Raw genomic sequence first — 23,921 nt, forward strand, 5'->3', positions numbered from 1 at the left:
AGCAGAAGACTTTCTCCGTCCATAAATAGAGCTTTGAAACGTTTTTGAGGATCTTTTTACTGATGATTTTTAAATATCTGTTCTCAAGTAGGAATTTAAGTATGTGGAATTCTTACATTTTTTTTATCATTCACGCATACATTTGAGGCCGTTCTTCAGACATTTCCATCAAATATAGAATTCAGAAAGCATCCTTGTGCAATTTTAGAAGGTAGCATCATAGAGACATACAGGGTGAATAATATTTGAGCCATTAGCTAGTTCTCAAAGGTGGAGGTTCAAAATTACTATCGGGGAGACCGCCTCAGATGTTAATTCTGATCTAGGGTACCGCCCCCTTTAAACACAATTACAGAAATATACCTCCTGAAATTACCACCTTTGCATCCTCCCTCTGAACACCTGCATCTATTCAGGAAAGAGCGGACCCATCAATCCGTGTAGTGTGACGTGATGAGTTTAAGCGGTATTTAGGCGCTTATACGATGATCTCACATAGCCAATCATGAGTAGCCAATAGGGAGCCATTTGGAAGAAACAGGGCACTCTGAATGCTGGTCAGGTATCCCGTAACAACATCGATCTCCCAGTGAAACCAGGGGGCACACATTCAGCCTAAAACACATTGAGTTGCCACCTTTCTCCCATGGTTATTAATCAGCAAATTTCAGGGAAGTTAACACCTTGTGGGACGTTAACCCCTGGGGGCCCCACCATAGTAACACTGTTGTTTCAGTAAAAACCAATGCAAGAAAGAGGATAGATGTTACAATCTGGGCATCTGGCAACACCATCTTATCTGTGCCACTTAGAAAATGATGCTTTGGGCAATGCTATGGACCCAAGTGTGTAATATTTGCCTTTGGAAGCTAAATGAACCCTAGTTAGCTGCCCAGGGGGTCACTTAGAGTAGCATATGAATAAAAAACATGATAGAAATGCTTCTAGTATACGAAAGCATACTACCATCAAAGATATTTTTGCTAAATATTTGCTTCAAAGTCCTGAATAGGATTTCTGTCTGTGTGGGAGAAGAACCCTCTCCAAACAGTTTTAAGGTATTAAAAGTAAATGTAAACATTTTCAGTGTAAGGTCATTAATTATAAATTATGTCTTGGAGAAGAGATTGGAGGGAGAAAGAACTACAAACAGAAATCTGTCTTTGGAGAAAGAAATAAATCAATAAAAAGCAGGAGGGCTCTGTGTTTCTGATTGTGGCTGACCGAAACATATAATACACATGCCTCATACTGTTCAAAGACATTTGCTGTAATCTAGTGTTTATTTGTTTTCATGTTTGAATGTCTAAAAACGGATTTGAATTTTATTTCCAATAATTAGCTCCGTAAATTAAGAGTTCTCTTGTAATTGAACCAAAGGATTAATTTGGCTTTTTACTAAAAAATTTCTTTTAAGTTTCTTTAGTTCCATATATTGTAAAGATGACACAACGATTGTATGACACTGTTGCACAAATTCTTAATCGCCTTATTATGATTGCCTTTAATATACCAAAATGCCGAATATGAAAGACTAGGCTGAAGAGCTCCTTAAATTAGCACTTTCATTTCACAGCGTCCTTTATAATTCTGCTGACAAGGTTACTCATTTGTTTACCTTAAATAAAATGTTGTGCTTTAATTAAAATATTCATAAGTAAGTAATATTTCTCACACCTTGAATTTCACAGCTGGGGACTGGGCTCAGCAAACCACCTTCCACGTGAGAAACCATAAACTGACCTCTGCTGCCGACTTTGGCAGATACTTGGTCTTTAGACATAATTTATATTTAACTATTTTGACTAATTCCAAAGCCACTTTTCACACTGAGCTGTGTCTGGTTTTGAGCTCAGCATTACAAAATGCTAGCCAAGCAAGCCTCATTCCCTGCTGTAAAATTCAAGATGTGGGAAATTTAAACTAGTCCTATCGATGAAAATACATCCAATGGTGAAAAATATTTTATTCTTTAGGGGTGATTTCAAAAGATTGACAAAAACAGACTCTAAAGCCTTGAAAGAATGAGCTTAATGGTAGCAGACAACCGTGTGTATTCACTTTGCTAATCTTTCATTTTTGACTCTAATGACTTTTTTTCTGTTTAACTTAGCAATGTGACCTTTAGCCTACCACCAAGTCATTTTTTGGTACTTTTGCTCACTTTAGGATGATTTTACTTGTATTTGCAAAATGATCCCCTGTGAAAAATGAAAAGCTTCTGTAAACTGAAATTCAATTCTGAACATTTTTACCTTTTCACACTGAGGCTTCCATACACTCATGCCATCCAGTGTTTTTGTTGGAAAGGGCATGACCACTCGGCCACTCAGGGTCCCCAGCCCACTCCCAAATGTGACTTTGACTGCCACTGCCAACTCCTGAGTCTTTGGAAATAGAGCTTCAAGACACAAAATTTTAAAATAGTGATGAACCTGCAAACTCCATAACTGTTTCTTTGATTAACATATTGAACATAATTGATCATCTTTTAATTCTGTCCTTGTTTTTATATTTAGCAAGGAGAATATATATCAGGATTTGAATGCACTGTAGAATTCTCTGCCCATTATGTAAATATGAATGACTTCCTTATCCACATGTAGTTTCTTTCCCCGGCAACCTTCATCAATAGTATCTTTATAAGCCAACTACCTCCACTGTCAAAGTACCCCAGATAAATCGGTACATATGCTTTATGGAAAATGGAAAATTTTACTATAGTTAATCTTTTTCTTATCTAATCTCTTGCCATACTTCTTAAAAACTTGTTTCAGTAAGAAAACACGATCTTTGGGGAGATGTATGTTATTATATTATGTGTGTATGAGTGTGTGTGTGTGCGAACACACACAGTTATCATTCTGCACTGTACTTCTCTGGAAACAAAAGCAGATGCGCTTTCTAATTTCTAATTTCAGACTCTCTGTTGTTACAGGTCTATAAAAAGAAAACAGAGGCTGCAAAGAAGGAGTACCTGAAGCAATTAGCAGCATACAGAGCCAGCCTGGTATCCAAGGTAACATGCAACCATGTGGTATTGGGATGGATTGTGGCCATCTCATTGCAGACTCTGATGGTCATGTGAAAGCATAAAAGATTACTGTAGCATTTCTGCACAGTCTCCTTTGCTGAAAAAGAAAAAGTAAATCCTAAACAAAGCTATATGTTATGAAAATATTTGTTCATACCTAGAGGACCAGAACAACATCCTCTGGTGTCGTTCCATCCATCCTTTTGTGTACTGTTGCCCACCTGTGGATTACTGATTTTGTGGGTTAGTCACAGTGCGTTCTTAATCCCTCACCAACTTTCTGTTTCACCATGTTCCATGCTTAAATTGCCCTCCACCCTGACCCCATCCCATTGGTCTTTGCTGAGGAGATGCCAACTGTCTTTAATCCTAGCCTCATTGCAACATCATCAGAATGTAAGCCTACCAGAACAAACAAACAAATGAAAAAAATGCATCATTTCATTTGAAAATGAAAACACCACTAAAATAGTTTATGCTTTAGAATATCTCAAATACGAGCCCTTGCTGGTATAAAGACTCAAGAGTTAACTCTGTTTGGTGTTGGATTATTAAAGCTGTATTTCCTTTTATAGATTTCTCAGGCAGGTAACCTCAGAGACAGGGCTGAAGCTGTGAGGACTGGACACTGTGGCATCTTAAGTCCAGATGTGGCTGGTACCCGGCTCAGTGCGGGTGGGGCTCTGGACTTCATTCCATTCACCCATGAAAAATACTTTCTGTTTTATCCACAAATATCCATTCCCCTTCCAACAACTCTAAAGTAATTATATAATTTAGTTTTTCTTGGGGAAAACATATACTGAATATATGATACAGAGAAGAAAAAGGAGCACAAATGCATAAGAAATTTCGGTACACTTGGTCTAATGCAACTTTGCATTCCACTTCTAAGGTATGACATTGTGGGAAAACTTAATATTTATTATTTAACCTTAAAATTCCTAGCTCATCTGTACTATCTCACTATGGATCTCACACTTTCTAATTTTTCTAACTCCTTTTGAAGCTGTTTATATTTTCTGCTGATACCGTCACACATTTCTGTATATTTATAGAATTCACAGCATGTATGTAAAATTATAGCAAAAAAACAAGGTGCAAAATATTAGATCCATCCAACAATTGGGTTGTACAGTTACTTGGTATTATTCAGATTAATATGCCCAAGATTTAAGGGGGCATATGAATTCTTCTTATTTCATCCAAGATAAGTTTCTTCTTGAGCATTTTAAATAGAAGTTTTAGTCAGAACATTTTACATATGAGAAAATCAATACGTGAAGTGTCAATCCCAATACAAAGCACTCCAGTTAATGTTATGCAGATTGCCAGAATGCTATAATACTGACTAAGCTTTACTTTCAAAACAAGTGTCCTCAGATTTGCTCTTAGCTGCAACTTTTCTTACTATTCATTCTCAGAGTTGCAACCCTCAGTATACGGCAATTTGTATAAATGCTGCGAATTGCCATTTCTACATTTAAAAAAACCCAGCACTTTTCTTTAGAGCTTACTCTGACGTTTTTCTTCTCTTTGGCAGCAGGAATTTTGCTGGAGCTGTTGAATGTCTATTTATGTACAGCTGTCTATTGTATGTATACAAAATGCAGAATAGTTATAAACACCCTCTCCAGGTTAGGAAAATGGCCTTCTGATGTTGTATGTGAATGGGATATTTGCAGTATAACCTTGCAGACACATGCAGAGAATCTACCAGCCTATCCGCTGATTGCACACAGAAACATATATAAAAATCCATTGCTTTTCCATTTAAAATTATCACAAGGAAAATAGCAGCCATTCGTGTTTACACATATATTTTTCTGTTTACTTTTTTTAGTATGTTATAAATTATTTCCCTATTCTGAAAGATCTGAAGATCTAAAGGTGCAATCATAAAATGCTACACGATAATAACAGTCACCAATCCAGGCAACCACAGTGTGCCAGCCGAGCTCCATCTTCTCCGTTCACTCTTTCATGTGTTCATTTGGTGAATTTCCCTGGGCATGTGGTCTGTGCTGAGCGCTGGGCCAGGCTCGGAGTACACAGTGGAGAGCTGGCAGGTGCGTCCTCTGCACTTAAAGAACTTTCTCTTCAGTCCGGGGAGACCACTAGTGAAAACATAAGTTAATGAATGACCAAGATCTTTGTGAATTGAAGCCTTCTGGGAAATCAAGGAAGGCATCTGATAGGGTGGTCTGCTGACTCCTCTTTGAAGATATGAGCCTGGAGCTGAGAGCAAGGGAAGACAGGAGCTTGCAGGACACAGGGAGCCTGGGACAGAGCCGACCAGGCAGTGCAGCAAATGCAGGCTCGGGGGACAAAAATACCTCCTTGGATGGAGAAACGGTCAGTGTGGCTGGAGCTGAGCGAACAGGGGAGTGTGGTCTGAGATGAAGCTGGGAAGATGGGCAGCGGCCAAGTCACGAAGGCCTTGCAGGACGGTGAAAGGAGCTGGGTTTCGTTTTCTGTACAAAGGGACGCCACTGAATGGGTTCCAGTAGGGGGATGGCGTGATCGGATTTGTATTTTAAAAGATAACTTTATGTGAATGACTTCCCTCACTCCCCATACCTTACCCCTCAAAGTAGGCTTGATTGTCCACATTTCACTGAAGAGGAAAAGTATCACATAGGCAAGAAGTGCCCAAGCCCTGTGTTGACCTCCCGCTCCCTCAGTCCTTGTGCTGGGCCGTGTTGTCCCCAGGTCCTGACAGGGCGCTCGACCTGCCTCCCTAACCCCCTGCCCCGGAGTCAGGATGGAGCATCGATCTTCTCTGTTCTAAGCCCACTTAAAGTGGTTTATTTACAATGTTGTGTTAGTTTCAGGTGTGTAGCAAAGTGATTCAGTTGTATATATTTTTCAGATTACTTTCTATTATAGGTTATTACAAGATAGTAAATGTTGTTCCCTGTTCTACATAGTAAATCCTTGTTGCTTATCTATTTTATGTATAGCAGTTTGTATCTGTTATTCCCATACTCCTAATTTATTCCCCCGGCCCCTGCTTTCTTTCGCCTTTCCCCAAAGTTTGTTTTCTATGTCTGTGAGTCTGTTTCTGTTTTGTATATATTAGATTCATTTTATTATTTTTAGATTCCACTTACAAGTGATATCATATAGTATTTGTCTTTCTGTAACTGATTCCACTTAGTATGACAATCTCTAGGTCCATCCATGTTGCTGCAAATGGCAGTATTTCATTCTTTTTATGGCTGAGTAATATTCCATTATATATATATATATATATATATATATATATATATATATATATATATATATATACACACACACACCCCACATCTTCTTAAACCAGTCATCTGTTGATGGGCATTTGGGTTGTTTCCATGTCTTGGCTTTTGTAAACAGTGCTGCTGTGAACATTGGGGTGCATTGTATCTTTTTCAGTTAGAGTTTTCATCTTTTCCGGATATATGCCCAGGAGTGGGATTGCTGGATCGTATGGTAGCTCTATTTTTAGTGTTTTAAGGAACTTCCCTATTGTTTACCATGGTGGCTGCACCGATTTACATTCCCACCCACAGCGTAGGAAGGTTCCCTTTTCTCCACACCCTCTCTAGCATTTGTTATTTGTAGACTTTTTGATGATGGCCATTCTGACCCAGGTGAGGTGATACCTCATTGTAGTTTTGATTTGCGTTTCTCTAATAATTAGCCATGTTGAGCATCTTTTCATGTGCCTCTTGGCCATCTGTATGTCTTCTTTGGAGAAATGTCTATTTAGGTCTTCTGCCCATTTTTTTGACTGGATTGTGTGTTTTTTTTGATATTGCGTTGTATGAGCTGTTTGTGTATTTTGGAGATTAACCCCTTGATGGTTTCATCATTTGCAAATATTTTCTCCCACTCCACAGTCTGTCTTTTTGTTTTGTTGATGGTTTCGTAAGGTCACTTTTGTCAGTGGAATACTGTATTAGCCAAAGCTCTGTGTCCGGTTCCCCAAGTTCTCACTGGCAATTTTGATTTGCTCCTCCAGAGCTACGTATTTTGGTACCAATTTTCTCTGCAATGTGTTTCATTCAACAAGGCCTTGTATCCCTGGGCCAACAGCTCTTGCCCTCGCTAATGTGTAACCACGTCAAGGCGGCTACTTCTCACTGCTTCCACTCCAGGCCCTAGTCTGCATCCCAGCCAGAGCTGCACAACACCTTTTCCACATCAGGCACAGGGCTTGGTGCTGAGAGCCCAAAGGCGAGCACAACAGATCAGAGCGTTTCGTGATACTTGAGAGGTTTGAAACTATACTCTAAAATTAACTGCTTCTCACTACTCTAAAATTAGCTGTTTCTTACAGAACATAAACAAAAGAGAGAGGCAGCCAGCGAATATTGGTCCACCCGAGAGACTGAGTCATAGGATTAACAGTGCTCCTCTCCTTTCAGTTCCATTCTAGCTTAAATGAATTATACCATCTAACCCGGTGTATTAATTAACATGACTCCGGACCCGACTAAAATTGAAGTCGTAGTAGAATATTCTGACCTTCGTACTTGAAAATGACAATACAGACACACTCTCAGCTGGACACCCAAGTTTTTTCAGTAACAACGCAAATACAAATGGCACCTTGCTATCGAGTAGCTTCTATGTGTCCCACGCTGTGCTCGGCATTTTACATAGGTTTCTACTCATCATCACAATAACCCTACAAAGTGAGACTTAGCCCCATTTTCTAGACAGTGTCTAGGCAGAGAGACTAAGTGACTTGAAGAGTCTAAGAGACGAAGGAGAGGCTGGTGGTAGCAGAGGGAGAGCTCACACTCGCTCTCCGGTTCCAAAGCTTGTAGACTTTTCTCTGCCCTGGGTGACTGTCAATTTTTATATCTTTAGAACTGCGGCCTCTTATTATCCTCAGTAAAATTCTGTGCCAACTCTTACATGTTAGACAGCCAAGAGTAAAGGTGTTCTCGTTTAAATGAGGCTGGGGATGAGGGTAGAAGGCTGCTCCCTCCCTTCCACCCACCGCCCACCACCAGAGGCCGGCCCGAGAGCTTCAGAGGACGCTGGGGCCTGCGGAATGTTTAGGAAGCCCTGTTCTGTGCCTTGCTGTTCAGCTGTGCACGTGCTTTACCTAGTCACGTGGAGCCAGTGACAGACCCACCCAGGGTTAGATCTGCTCGGTGACAGACCCGCCCAGCACAGCTCCTCTGCCGTGGAAACACATGCGCAGTGAAGGACACAGGAAAGGGAGCCCACTGGCAGCTGCAAGCACAGCCCGGGTAAGACCTGGAAAAACTAACCTGTTCAGTTTTAGACTCTATGATTTAAAGAGGGAAGTTGGGGAGATTGCAGAGGGAAGAGTCATAAAGCAACTGAAAAGGGAGGGCGGGAGATAGTAGCAGAGAAGAGTGGATTTGACATTACTAAGTCTGAAAAACACATATGTGGGCGTGTTCACCCCATGATCGGTGTCAGGCACGGGCAGTGGTTCCTTGTGCTCTGCTTTCTCTGAATCCAGAACAAGAATGGAGACACCGTGTTACCCTAGAGGAATTTAATCTGAACAGGGAGCATTACCAAACTCTTGGATTATTTAGGCAAACAGTTTCTTTCCATTGAGAAATTTAAAAGCAGGAAGCAAAGGTTTATAAATAAGGTTTGGAGAAGATCTTGAAGGTGTCTTCAGTACCTGTGCTTCCCCAGGCACCAAGGGAAGCATGAAAAACCTCTAACGCACCACCAGTGTCACACGAAACAAGTCCTCAGGGGGCAGAAACGTCCCCAGGCACTTGGGGCAGCTCCATCTGGGTTCAAATTCCAGGTTTCTCACTTCCTAACTGCTCGCTTTTATGCATGTTATTCAACTATTTAAAGTCTCAATTTTCTAACGTGTTAAACAGAGAAGATAATAGGACCTACATCATTAGGTTTCCATTAAAATAAAATAGGAAACTATATATAAACTGCATGATTCAGGATCTTGAACACAGGAAAGCACTTAATACCAGCAATTATTATTACTATCAGTTTTATGTTTAACGTTATCGATAGGTGCGCAAAGAACTAGGAAAGTTTTGTATATGATTCGCGATATCGCTGGATCACATTTTCAATGTCTGCAGGGCCTCTTCGATGTAAAGAAAATTTTAAAGTGGCATTAAAATAAGAAAAATTTGCTTCATACATACATTCTTTTATAAAGATAAAAAATGATCTAGACGTTTAAAACAATCACCTACACGGGTTCCTTAACTGAAATGTCTTTATGGGCCTTTAGTTGAGGGAGCCTATGAATAGTCTGAGGGTCAAGGATATATGCCATGTGGAACCTGCGGCTTCTGGGCTGGAGTGGTTTTACCTGCTATTTCAGGTCGTTTTGGGTTGGACTGTTAAGTAAAGCTTAAGGAAATACAGTTTTTCCATAGACTCAGGAATTCCTAGACATGAGCCTAAATTACGTTGAAAGCAACGTATAACTTTAAAGCAACTGGAACTAGCTTTATCTTACCGCATAGACCAGAATTTACATTCCCAAAATGAGTGTTGCATTCAAAGGACTCACCTTGGGCGGCTACACACTTATCTTATGATGGCCCCAGAGTTCAGAAGCCTTTTGGCAGGTCCTCTTTTAGAACCGCACTCCGCAAAGGTTTATGAGCCACCTTAGCAAATCAACATTGTCACATGGTTTTCACACCTCATTCTTTTCCCCAAACGTCACCCATATACATCCAACAGACTTGGCTTTAAGTGACTATTAGCTGTTTCCAAAAATCAAATTCACCACCAAAAGACAAAGAGTTGTCTGAGGATATGTAAAGCGATGTCCCACAGGCGCTGAAGCAGATCCTGTACGAAGTTCCCAAATATTCCAAGTAAAAGCAGCATTATTGAAATAAGCGTACAGCTGCTCAGAAGTGCCAGGCTGGAAAGAGACAGTGTTTGGATGAATATGTTCTGGTATGTCCAGTATAAGTAATCAGATTCATGACTTTAAGGCCACACATCAAATATGAGATTTTGTCTGTACCTTGAGCTGGGGTGCCGAAACTGACAGAGGATGATGGAAGCTTTTTGTAATGTACAGTATAGGGCAGTGTTGAACTAAATTAAGTAAGTTCTCTGTTGCCATGACCGATAGTAAAGAAACACAATTCTCAGTTCAATTAAAGGATAGTAAATTTGAAACAAAAGAAATGATTTCTTTTTACAGGATGAAAGTAACTCATAGAATTCACGCCGTAGAGAGCTATTGAGACAAATACTTAGTCTGAATATGAAAATAGGATGGATCATTTTATGACTGTTAACATAAAATTTGCAGCTCTGTAAGCCCAGATCGTGATTTAAAGATAGTAAAATCTCATGCTTCAGGGTGTAAGCTAATCACCTGCAAGTACCAAGAAGAATTTTCCTTCCAAAAGTAACAATGCGCAGTTGAGTGGGTGCATACGGTTCGTTTAATTTCCAGTGCATCAAGTATTGGTCAGCACTGGAAACAAGAATCAAATTAGATGAACTATTAATCTGATTTGGTTCAGCACCTCCTATATTGTTATTTCCACTGGGCTTTATGTCTTGTGTTTATACTTTGCTGTTTTAAATAAAAATTGCTTTGTCAATCTTTCATTTTTATAGTACTTATCATCCCAGAAAGGGAGCATTTATAGACTATTATCTATTAGACTAGTCTATTATTTATAGACTATTATCTTATTATAGACTATAGACTATTATCTTCTTATAGACTATAGACTATTTATAGACTATTATCTTCATTATACAAAGTAAATGGGATTGAAACTATCCTGGACAATCAACAACTTGATTAATAAGAAGTACCTTAATGTTTATAGAGTCGTACCCTTTGTGAAAGACTACTGAAAAGACCCAAAAGGTCTTCATTGGGCCACACACACACACATTCCATTTTGCTTATAGAAAACATCCTTTAGAATCAGGGGCCCAAAAGAAAACAGGAAATAGAGCTTATAAACCAATAGCAAATACACATTCATCCCATGAAAATGTCACGTTCGAGGGTGGATTTTCAGTTGTGTGTACACTGATAGGGTCATATTCGGCAGGTGACCGACACAAAGCACACACCACTAAATAAAAGTGGTTAATGCATTTGAGATTAGAAACAAATTTAAATGATTTAGACTGTATGAGGAAGTAATTCTAGTTTCTGAATGGAAGGTATAGAGATCTTCATATACAATGTAATTATTTGCAAAATAGTAGCCTTGCTTTCATAGTTTAATTGGAAGAAAATGACAGTGAGAGTATATTAAGCTTATGATTTCTTCATATTTCCATTTAATCATGACGCTTTGCTGTGAATTCATGACACTTTGCTATGGAAAACAAACTTGTTCTGCCTATCTTCCAAAACAATGGAAAATGAACTTGTTCTGCCTATCTTCCAAAACAATAAAATATCTCTGTAATTAATAGGTGGTCTGTTGTATTAGTCTGATTAAGAATTCATCAGAAGTGAAGCTAGAAGCAGTTTTTTTTCCCTTTCTAAATGAGTGAATCTCTACATAAAGATACAAATTCTCAAAATATGGATGAAACGCAGTAGGCTTCCCTGCTTCCTGCCATCCACCCAAGATCCAGTGGGGAACAAAGCACATGGTACCTAACCAAAGGGCAAAGCTAAGGGTTATAATTTCTCATTTCTTCTGGAAGGGTGTGGTTCATGATGAGAGCAGAGAATGAAGATCAATCTGATATTCTGTGGGTTTTCAAAGATTTTCAGATCTTTCCTTACCCCTTAGGGAGAGGAACAGAATGTCTTGTCAGGGATATCAGCTAGGGCAACAGCGACTGCTTGAGGTATTGTTCAAGAACAGTCATTCAGTCACTCAACAAACATGTTTGTCTTCTCTATACTTAGCACTGTGTCAGATTCATGGGACACAGAAGATTCCAGTCCCGACCTTTAAAAAATCCTTTCCTGGGAATTCCCTGGTGGTCCAGTGGTTAGGATTCGTGCTCTCACTGCCGGGGTCCAGGTTCAATCCCTGGTGGGGGAACTGAGATCCTGCAAGCTGCGCAGCCAGAAAAAAAAAAAAAAAAAAAAGCAGGACATCATGGTGAAGAGAGAATGCAGGAAGAGAACCCCCAGTGGAGTGCCTGCCATGTTTAGGCACGTAGCTAGATGTGTTATTATTTATCTTGTCATATTCAACGACTTTGAAAATATAGAGAAAACATGTAACTTCCCCAAAATTCTTTCTCTCTCTATGTTAAAAATTGTTTCAAGTATTGTCCAAATCCTTGGTTTTGGAAATCTGTTTACTTTCACTTCATTATTGTCCTTCTAGTGATTAAAAACTACTACTATTTCAAAATAGGTTTAACAGTACTGATCTCTACATGCTTTAGAATTGAGAAGACAAATGACAAACTAATGGCTGGATAGACAAAATGTTTTGTGTTTAGTTACTATGAGGAAGGAGTCTTCTCAAGGTTGGCAGTAAAGTACCTCAAGTAAGTTGCTGTCTGTTTCTGTATCTATCTGTCTATATCTCTATCTCTACATCTATCTGTCATCTAACTATACATCAGACCGCATGTTGTTATTTAGAAAGTGGAATTCAGGAGAATTTGGTTCATGGTTTATTTTGAATTTGCCTTAATGTATCCATGCCTTAGCTCTTCCAGGCTATAGCTGAGAAGTTACCGACTTCCTAATTCCTTCAGGAAGTAGTGTCACTGTCCTTGGCCTAGAATATGAAATTCTCTATGCAGATAGTATTCCAGTAAACATGAAACAAAGGATAATTTTGGTTTTACACCTGGATGGATGTAATTTATATATGCATTTGGGGGCAATACAAGTTAGTTTATTTGAGGCAAGAAATATGACTATTTAAATTGAAATGTATGTTCTATTTGTCATTTTTAATATGCATGTGTAATTTATTAATTCTTCTTCTGAACCAGTGTTTTCCACTGAAGACTATTTCAGTGAAATGGCCCACTGAGGAAAGACTTCTGTGATGGTCCCTTGGAGATTCACAGTGTACATGAACACACTCAAGACTCTGACAAGCCCTGCAGGAGAGGCCCCCTCTTAACCTGATGTGGCCCAGTGCTCTTCCCACACATACTTTGTCATGGAAACTTGTTTTTTAAGGACATTTATGTTTCCACAAACCCCCTCTAATACAACTTGGAAACTGTCGGTGGGGGGCCAAGTGGCAAAGTCCCTAGAGCTGCTCTGCCAGGACTGGCTTCTGGCCCATGAAGCCAGCCCAACTGCTTGCCTAGCATCTGTACCCACTACAATCAGTGATTTCTAAGTGTAGCATAACCTATCCCTTTAGGTTCGTTTAGTTCAAATATGTTTTTAATTACCTTGTTGGAATTCCTGGGACGATCGTATGATCATATCTGAACCTGTCATGCTGTGTTCCCATACACACATACGTGTTCATACAAGGTCAGGCTGCCTATCCACTGCTCTGTGTGTACCATATCACTAGATAATGATGTGATTATTGGCTACAGAAATACAAAGTGAAAACATTTTACAACTCCACAGATTTTATAGTTTTGGCAGTATGGGAGTCGTGAGTGATTTTTCTCCTGTTTACATGAAAGCAACTATAAGGCCACAAAGAAGACACACTAACATGTATTAATTTTTGTAGCTATCTGGTCATTGTGCAATTGTTCCTTTCCTGCATGAAGTTGATGCAGTATGTAACTAAATATGAAATTAGCCCTTCTGTGCTAGGTCAGAGAAGAGGGAATGCAAACACAGTGAGAACACTTTGCCTCGTGACTTAAACGCACAGACACACAATAAGCACATAATCTCCTTGGCATCTATGGAATGACTTTTGCGGCGTATCACTGCAGTACCCGTTATTCCGATGTAAAGCTAGTCACTGTTTACACAGCCCGAGTTAACCCATTTGACCTTTTCCTTGAATTGTTCACTGCTCTGCACATCAACAATAAGAATTTTTAAATGGAACCAAAAAAAGAAAATGACTTAAGTTTTTTTTTTTTAATTGAAAGCACCTTTTAGGTACTACATTTCATAAAGCTTCTTTGGTCTAAAGCCTCCCCCTGAAAATTTTTGTGAACAGTTTTTGACCTTTTTCATGTTAATGCGGAAAGCAGGGAGTCTGAATGTCTATTCCTATTTCAGAAAATCTGCATCACTACTAACACAGAGAAGAATATTATAATGAGAGGATTCTTTAGAGGAGCTTGGATTCTTTAGGGTTCACCTTACTATCTACTCTGCCTGGAGTCAAATCAGAGTCTCACAGGACCCCACGTCTCCATGGCTGACATGTTTTTAGAGACGGCAGTTGCGTCCTTCCCATAGGGAGAGGATGTGAGGCCACCAGTGCTCACCCCAGCCTGGCCTCCTCCGCTCAGCACATGGGCAGCACCGTTCTTACTGCGGCTCTCACTCAGTTTTCCTACACCGTTGGGAGGAAATGAGTTGCGTCGCTGGCTGCCTTGTGCAGTGAAGTTCCCACGCGGAGTTTCATGTCGCTGTGCATGATGAGCCAGACTCGTGAACGTGCCCGTCTGTCCACGGTGCTGTGCGGAGACCCAGCAAGGGAGCCCAGGAAGGCCCTACAGTTCTGGGTAACAAGAAGCTCATGCTGACTTATCAACGGAAGAAGCATGACATCAAGGTCACAGAACAAGGGCACAGATGCATCCTCAAGACCTTGTTTTGACCAAGTGACTTTTTTCTCCAGAAGGACATTTCAGCATTTTCTTTCTCCAGCTGGTCTCACCTTTCACCATTTGTTTATCAGCCTCTTCCTCTCACCAGAAGCAGGCAGGTTCATGCCCAAGAAGAAATGCTTTGGGGTTCATTCTTGACGCTTTTCAGCTTCCACTGAAATGTCTAGTTTTTAAATCAATTAAAAGATTATTAGGAAATGACCGTGTGAAGGTGTGAAAAAAGTTAGGGCAAAATTGTATTAATTTATGATGGAGTCTAAAATTTCTAAGAGAGATTATTTTTATCCAGTTCATTATTGAGGATAATTCATCACCAACTCTTCAAAAAATCAAAATGTGTTCTATGGTTACTTTGAAGACATATTAATGTGGTTTTATATGACTTCAGAAAGGTATTTTTGAACACTTTTCTCCCTTATTCAGTTCCATCAACCAACTTTGTTTCTTTGTGCAAATATCTATGCCAAGGCTCTTTGAGAATATAAAATGGAAAAATAAAAAACTAAACGTACAATCAACAGAAGAACTCCAGAAGTGACTTCCTTTCCAAGTGAGCCACACTGGCTGGTAATTCCTATTAGGGCACTGATGACATCCACCCCACCCCTCATCTTTTTCTCTCTCTTTGGATGATGAGAAAAGTCACCAAATTAGAGCTTAGCATTTAAGCAAAGAAAAACAAATGTCATCATACGTCGTTTTAGATCTTATAAAAGAGGTGCAACGAGCTCAGACGTGCATAAAGTCACGTGAAGTGATGAAGGAGGGGTTTTTGAGAGTCAGGAGTAGTAACAGGTGTTGATTCACGTGACGTTCACGAGTGAACTCAGAGCATCTTCCTAAGGAAAAGCAACACCCGTGCGTCTGTCTCTTAACTCTGTTCTTGTTTGTTCCTCCACAGAGCTACAGCGAACCTGTCGACGTGAAGACATCTCAGCCTCCGCAGCTGATCAATTCAAAGCCGCCGTCAGTGTTCCCTGGGCCCAGCCAGGCCCACTCAGCTCTGTACCTAAGTTCTCACTATCACCAACAACCAGGAATGAACCCTCACCTAACCACCATGCATCCCAGTCTCCCCAGGAGCATAGCCCCCAAGGCCAATAACCAAATGCCAGTGACTGTCTCGATAGCAAACATGGCCGTGTCCCCCGCCCCTCCCCTCCAGATCAGCCCGCCTCTTCACCAGCATCTCAACATGCAGCAGCCCCTTGGCACCCAGCTCCCCATGCAGGGCCAGCCCGCCTTACACTCCCCCACCATGCAGCAGGTACGTGCCACGCCGCGCCGCGCACGGGACTCCCCTTCGGAGGTGCTGGAGGGTCTGTTCATCCAGCGGGGATGGGGTGGGGGGGCTTGTCCGTTCTTCTGTTTAAGTGGAGAGAGAATGGAAGATCTTCAACAAATATCTGCTTCCCGAAAAGTAATTCACAGGGGAATTGGGCAGCCTCATACGATCACAGTAGCTTCTGCTTTTCATAATCCCTGGCTTCTTTCCCATGATACCCGTTTTGCTTCATGTTTCTAATCACCCTTCCTGTTTTCTGCCTCTTGAGTAAAGTACATTTGTTGTTTTCAGATGCCACTACTGCTAAAGATCTCTTTGGGGTTGAGAATCTGCCTTTAAAATATATGCATATATTGTTTGGAAATGAGAAAGTCTTGATGATACGCCCATTGAGTCCAATAAGTGCTGCAAGATGAAACCAGGCCGACTATTTCTAGTCAGAAATATCAAATTTGGTACACCCTTAAGAGTCCTAAGAAATGAAAATGTTAACCAGAGTTTTATTTAAAAAGGGATATCTGGCTCCTACATAGATTAGAAAACACAGGAGGTTTGGAAGCCTCCCTGCCCACCCCCCAGTGATGGAAACCATTTGTGTGCAATCTTAACTTTTCTTTGAAATCAATTTTTCCTTTTGGATTTTGGTGTTATTTTAAAATTTGGGAATAAGGAGCAAATGATGTAAACTGAACGTAAAGCATTTAAAAATCCTAAAAACTTGTTTTAACAAAATAGATCAAGGTAAAGCCTATAAAACATACCAAATTAATCTCTCACTTTTATAATCCAATGACTCTGTTGTCCCAGAGCTGTAATTAAATGTGCAAGCATAGTCTTCCTGTGGGAGCGATATCTAGCCCTCTGTGGACTTCGAGCCTAGAGTCTGCCACAGTGGGGTGGAGAGGAGGCAGAAAGAGCAGTCCAATATAGTAAATTCATCTTTAGTGTTGTCGTCATTGACAGGGTTTCCAAGTGGTGACAGTGACCAACCTTAATACGTTACCTTATCTCATCTTTAATTTCAGAAAATTTACAGCGCAGGTCCTGATGTTGCCTTCATCTCACAGGTGAGGCGACTCAACCTCAGCAGAGTTGAGTAACATGCCCGTAAGGTCAGAGCTGGAATTCAAACCCAACTCTGTTCAGCAATCAGAGCCTAGATTTTTTTTTTTTTTAATTTATTTTTGACTGTGTTGGGTGTTCGTTGCTGCGCGCGCGCTTTCTCTAGTTGCGGCGAGCGGGGGCTACTCTTCGTTGCGGTGCGCGGGCTTCTCATTGCGGTGGCTTCTCTTGTTGTGGAGCTCGGGCTCTAGGCACACGGGCTTCAGTAGTTGTGGCGCACAGGCTTAGTTGCTCCGCAGCATGTGGGATCTTCCCGGACCTAGGGCTGGAACCCGTGTCCCCTGCATTGGCAAGCGGATTCCCAACCACTGTACCACCAGGGAAGCCCAGAGCCTGGATTCTTAAACGCTAGGCCTGCTGCCTCTCACTCTTAATCATTCTTGTAAATCCTTAACAGTTTCTTCTAAGAATTGGGAGGGTCTTTACATCCTAGTTAGTTCTGAGATTGAATGGTTGTGGAGAGCAAAGGACTCATCTCTTTACTGAAGTCTTCTTTGGTCCCTAAGCCAGGGATATTGATAAAGCTCAGACAACTGACTTACCTGTTAGCAGACTGGCTGTCGACCCACTGGGGAAAAGCCAACCTCCATCCACCACCTTGCCTTGTCTACAGCAGGGTCAAAGGGTCCAATTGCCATTCTTTCCGTCAGACGTTACTCTCAATAAGAGGGACGCTCTTTGGGTGTCCTCGCATTTTAATGAACCAGTAGTGTTTGAGTGAAGAGCTAACACCTCGAGGGACTCGACCTTCAGTCATGTGTTTTGAGTCCTGTCTAGGTGTGCTGCCTGCCTGAGGGCCCGTGTTTTGCTCACAGTGCTGTAGTGAGGGGTGTTTCTCCTCAGAGAAAAGAATACGGAAGTCACGGTCCCCTCCCCGAGCTGAGGGCCAGAGCTCTGTGCAGAGAGAACACCTTTCTACTAATGTATCCACTCAGAGACAGTTCATTTTCCATTTATACTCATACCTTAGATGAGCTGGCTGTGACCAACATTTCAGAATTGCATAAGGCCACACGCGGAAACTTAAGAGATGTGTCTTTCCGTATAGAATCTTAACTGAATAGGAAAAAATAGAACAGATTACATTGGACAAGTTACTCATCAATTTTTAAGTCAGTTCTATTAGTGTATCTCAGAAAGTGTTCTTATTGAGACAGTAGGACCTGATTTCAATTTACATTAATAATAGAAGACAAAATGGCATGAACCCAAAGTGGAGAGGCAATACAGCTGCAGAGACCACAGTGACTGAAATCACTTTTAGCGATTCCTTGATCATTGTAGATAGTCAATAAAATAATTGTTGAAGGGACAAATGAACAAATGAGTGAATAAAAAATTAGTAGTAAAAGTTTAAATATTGGAAGAAATTACAGGCTTGTTTGTAGAATCTCAAATCCTTGGAAGTTTTAAATCTTTTCATTTATTCAAAAAAGATTAATTGAACCCCTTAACATGTGCCAGGCACTGTCTGGGCTCTAGAAAGTGAGTGAGTTGTGAACCCATGGAGCTCACATCAGAGTTGGGGCAGGAGGGTGGCAGGTAGTAATAAGATAAACAGATAAATAACTAGGATCCCATGGAAAAAATAAAACAGGGGGGCAAACTGCAGGGTGTGTGGAGGAACGGCAGGTCTTTTGCTGGGATGGAAAAAGAAGGCCCCTCTCAAGAGCAGGTGGATGAGAAGAGGAAGCAGCCTTTAAGAATCAGAAGGTGCGGGCTTCCTTGGTGGCGCAGTGGTTGAGAGTCCGCCTGCCGATGCAGGGGATGCGGCTTCGTGCCCCGGTCCGGGAAGATCCCACATGCCGTGGAGCGGCTGGGCCCGTGAGCCATGGCCGCTGAGCCTGCGCGTCCGGAGCCTATGCTCCGCGACGGGAGAGGCCACAGCAGTGAGAGGCCCGCGAACCACAAAAAAAAAAAAAAAAAAAAAAAAAAAGAATCAGAAAGTGGGAAGGGTAGATACCAGCAGAGAGCAGTAGCAAGGAAAAGGGGCTCCTGGCTGGAGGACCTAACTGGGAGGGGCGTGGCTTGTGCAGATGTGGAAAGGAGGCCAGTGGGGAGCCTGGCGAGGAAGGGCGAGTGGTGGGCAATGAGGTCAGAGTCATGGGTAGGTCACTGGAGTAGGATCCTGCAGGTTAAGGGGGCTGGAATCCCCAACGAGTTGACAGCCCTACAGTCAGGATCAGAGAGTCAGTCCATCACCGCTCCATGTCACTCAGCTTATTACAGTCACAGCGGTCTGTGGGGCCAGTGTTCATGTCATCCAAGTGGGTCTTTCCTGTGGTTGTAGAGCTAATGAATGCGATTCGACCTGTCTGGTCCATCATCTTTATCCTGACAATGTTTGCTTCCTGGGCACGGGGGCCATGTTCCCATTTTCAAACACCAAACAAAGAAAAAAAGAGAAGGAGAAAGTTAATGGCTCCTGTATTTTTAAAGTAAAGTTTCATATTTCATTATTACTTTAGTTATTTTATTATCCTTTGGAAAATGAATGTATCCCACAAAAATGATTGTATAGTCCACCAGGAGTAATAGTTTTTTGTTGTTTTTTTTTTTCCTGGAATAATATTTTATACAGTAAGCCCATAGACCTGGGGTTTTTTTGGTCCAATTTTCTTCTTTTTTTTGTTCACTATATTGTCGAATGATGTTAAGAGAAAAAAAATCATTAATATCTGTCAACTTCCTTTATAACCTTAAGAAAAAAATCTTTGTATGGTATCACACAGACAGATTTTCAATTTCCTTGTGTAATAAACAGCTGCTTTAGGATGTGGGTATAATTTAAAGGTTTAAAAAAATCACATTGAGATTGATGAATAAATCAGTTGTGAAGACAAAAACATTGATGCCTGTTGAAAATACCTCTCCAGACAGGCAGGAAATGAAATTAGTTCCCAGTAAAGTGTGGATATGAAGATCACTGTTTGGTATTGCTGCAGGCTTTTTTAGGACTTGCTGTGGTGGCACAACAAAACTGCTAGGGCTACAGAAATCTAATTAAAGAGCAAATGTCCCTTCTGACATCAAATTAATCTTTATCATGTTTCCTATTTTTATTTCAATCTGGTACCAGAAAATGAAATTTAAAATTCCAGGCATGCTACAAAACAGTTGGTGATTTTTCTCTTGAGCATTAAAATGCAAAATATTCAGCCTTGTTTAATTAGACTGCTAAGCAAACAGTTTTTCAGAAATTTATATCATCATTGTTGTTTCATATTTACATCAGTAATAAAAACGTCCGTAGTTCTGGGTTTCACCTCAGCATCTCTTAATACAGTCTTCAGAAGAATGTTTCATTTTCTAAATTGAAAGCAAGTGAAATAATGGTCTTCAGGCTTTGCTTGTATTTTTCTTGGTCCTTGGTTGTTTTAATACTAGTGATCTTAAATTTAGGCATTGAAGTTAGCTGAATTTTAAATCTTTGAGCTTTGTAGATAACGCATAATTTTGGCTTTATAAACTGAAGTTACCCATTTAATCTTAAAGTGATCACTTAAAAACTAATGTTCTCCTGATATTCTCTCTCCCAAGCTTGAGGGACCATGTTCATTGGATAGGAAAAAAAAAACAATGGTCATTTCCGTTTTTTGATTGTGTGGTGTTGGGTGGAAGCAGGTTGATTGATTTTTATTTATTTTTTGCTTTCTCATATGTTTCCATACCTTCAACACGAGATATTTTCAACTACTCTGTTTTTGAGACTTACTTACTTTTAGGTTACGTATTGTTGATTGTGCAAAAATCCAACGTGGAGAACTTTACATTAAAAAGATAGGAAAGCCTTGGTATTTACACAATTACATTCCCCAGGCCTTTCCAAGATTAGCATCAAATAGTCAATGTTAAAATTTATTTATTGGAACACATGATTTATTGACCCACTACTGTGGGTTCGACCCTGAGAATATCCAGTAAGCAACACAAACAGTCTCTGGTCACTGGGCAGCCCTGATGACGGGGCTGAAATAAGAGTCAGCGCGAGGCTCTTCTCTCTGGGGACGTTTTCCTGCTGTCTGCCTAGCATCACACAGCATCACATGAGACACTCGGGGAAGAGGTCCAGAAAGCTGGACAGTAAGCCCCATAAAGACATTATGGGACCATAATGAAATGGATAGAGTTTGCCGAAGCCAGTGAAACTCCTTGTGTCACAGAGGTACAGGATGGTCTGGAGAAAGAGAGAATGCCAGCCTGGAAAGGCCTGGAGAACCAAATATCCAGTTATATACCTCTCACTTCTCACCCCCCTATTTTGGAAAATGTTTATGGCTGGAGCTGCAGGTGCTGTCTGCATAAACAAACTTACCTCCCACAAGCCAGTTGTTAGTTTAGGAAACATTCTATTCCTTCTAGTCTGTGTGAGGTCAAATAGCCCAGCTGGCTGAATACTCTACTTTTCAATGATTTGTCTTTCAATAGCAGCTTTGGTGGGAGTTTGCGTGGACATTGGCTTGAAGTCTTTATCACTTGAATGGAAAATAAATTAATATCTTAAAGCCAATATTGAGAATTGAGGACATTTGATAACAGATGTCTTTGAGTCTTCACCCAAGGTACCCTCACATGAGTGAAAGTCTAAGGAAATAGCCTTAGTTGAAAATCAATTTTCTGTTCATTCTGCTGAATTTTTTTAAAAAGGTAAAAATCTCAACAATATTATGCCTTCAGAAGAAGCTCTCTGCAAGTAAATAGAGAATGATTTGTTTTCAAATCCCTTGATTTTTCAGTGGTTAAAAACCATGTATGAAATCTGCTGCAAAAAGAGACAGCCACGAGATTAATTAAGTTGCTTTTTTAGTCATTTCCAGTAAAGCTTGCTTATGCTGCTCTTGAATTCACCAGATAAGCTAAAAATAAATCTTAGCGTATAATGCTTTTTGTTTACCAGATATAGGTATCTACTTCCGAGATTCTGTCCTTGAATTTTTAATAGCTCTGCAAGGATTAAAAGTCAACACTTCACCATACCAGTGTATTAAAAGAACCTTCCTGAAGTCTGATTATTATTTAGTTAATAGACTTTTCAATTAAAAAATATTTGCTCTGTCTTATACTTTTCCTTCTCTGTGTTTTCCACTGGCAAGTTGTTTTGAATCTCCTTCCCTGTATTAGTCCAACAACTGTTAAAAAGCTTTGGTTGAAATTTTTAGCTGAGAAAGAAGTACAAATAAAAGAAGAAGCAGATGGTCCCTTTGTGATTGACTGAAGAAAAAGGGTTTTGAGAACAATATGTGAATAGGTGTAGTCTAATAAAACACTCAGCCACCTGCTGCCTGGATCCTTCAAAAAAGATTCTGTTGCATATTCTGGGGATTAACTATTAATGCATCCTTAGGTTTGATAGAAAACATAAACTCTGAGGGGTTTAGGGCCTTTCCCCTTTGTTTTGATTGAGTTGGCTTTTCTAAATTTTAAATTGCTTCTAAATTCAATTTATCTGCTCAAGAGTATAATTCAAGGTTTTCTAACACATGGTTAAATGAAGGAAAGGTAAAAAGGATGGGTGGTGGGCACTTCCTTTCCATCTTTGTTTTAAGTTTTCTGCGTCCTTGGGATAAGCTTGCCCTTTCAGGGACACTAGCAAGAAGGCAGTAGTGTTTGCAAACAATGGATAAATATTTAGGTGCTTTTCTTCCTTAAAAGGCACTTTGATCCTTATTTGTGGACTTGCTTTCCCTTTCAGGGATTTAATCTTCCCGACTATCAGACTATAATCAATCCTACGTCTACAGCTGCACAAGTGGTCACCCAGGCCATGGAATATGTGCGCTCTGGGTGCAGAAATCCTCCCGCCCAGCCCGTGGACTGGAATGACTACTGCAGTAGTGGGTAAGTGGCCAGCCATCGCCACCTGGTGGCAGACAGCTCTCCTAGCAGGCATGTTGTGCCCTGCTCTCTGGTCGTTGGAAAGATCCGTCATTTCTTCCTGCTTTACAAAAGATAATCTAGAACGGTTCCGTGTTCGTGAGAGCAGAAATTTTTAAGCATCCTTCCAACGATTCCAAGAATAAATGCCTTTAGATCCTGTTGGCTTTTACTGTGCACCAACTCCACCCCTCAAGCTAGAGCAGATAGAGACGTCCCCCTTGGTCACCTGTAGCAAGGCTGTCCTGTTAACAAGGCATCATTTGTCTGTTTTCTCTTCGCACAGGGGCATGCAGAGGGACAAAGCACTGTACCTTACCTGAAAATCCGAACACCTCTTCTTTCCACTGAGGCATTCAGGGAAGTCTTTTCACCGTGGATTGCTTTGTGTAGTCAAGGCAGTTCTCCATTTTATTAGAAAAATACAAGTTGCTAAGCACTTAGGACCATTTGAGCTTGTGGGTCACCCACTCTGGAAGAAATAGTCATGCTTCTTTATTATTTTTTTAATCCTTTATGGACATTGTTTTTCTTCTTCCCTGAAGGAAATTTGGACCATTCAGATTTTATGTTGGTTTTTTGCTGTGAAGTGCTGCGCTATAGTAACTGCCTTAGCAACTATAGATGTCTTGGATAAAAGTCCTGGATTTTCCATTGGTTTTCATAATGGGTGTTTATATGAAACTACTAAAGACTTTTTAAATGGCTTGATGTAGCAGTCATAGCAAGTTTGTAAATAGCATCTATGTCACACTCTCCTAGAGTATAAAATGTGAATGTTTTTGTAGCTAAATTGTGATTTGAAACTGGCTCATTCCAGTTTATTGATTTCACAATAGGGGTTAAATTGGCAAACATTCATATTTTTACTTCATTTTTAAAACAACTGACTAATAGTTCTATATTTTC

The 23,921-nt window shown here is 40.5% G+C and overlaps 1 protein-coding gene across 1 annotated transcript in view; it reads left to right on the top strand.

The window, feature by feature from the left end:
- Nucleotides 1-23,355, top strand: part of TOX (thymocyte selection associated high mobility group box) — a gene marked incomplete at its 5' end in the record, with an annotated part of 296,838 nt that extends 273,483 nt beyond the window's left edge. Inside the window, 4 exons of the mRNA XM_082674743.1 lie at nt 2,939-3,019; nt 15,633-15,998; nt 22,831-22,976; nt 23,299-23,355. Of these exons, the coding sequence (XP_082530869.1) occupies nt 2,939-3,019; nt 15,633-15,998; nt 22,831-22,976; nt 23,299-23,335 (630 nt within the window). The 3' untranslated portion in view covers nt 23,336-23,355. The remainder of the gene's footprint in view (nt 1-2,938; nt 3,020-15,632; nt 15,999-22,830; nt 22,977-23,298) is intronic.
- Nucleotides 23,356-23,921: the final 566 nt, after the last annotated feature.

Source organism: Grampus griseus (assembly GCF_964374135.1).
Source record: "Grampus griseus genome assembly, chromosome: 17".
Classification (NCBI taxonomy): Eukaryota; Metazoa; Chordata; class Mammalia; order Artiodactyla; family Delphinidae; genus Grampus; species Grampus griseus.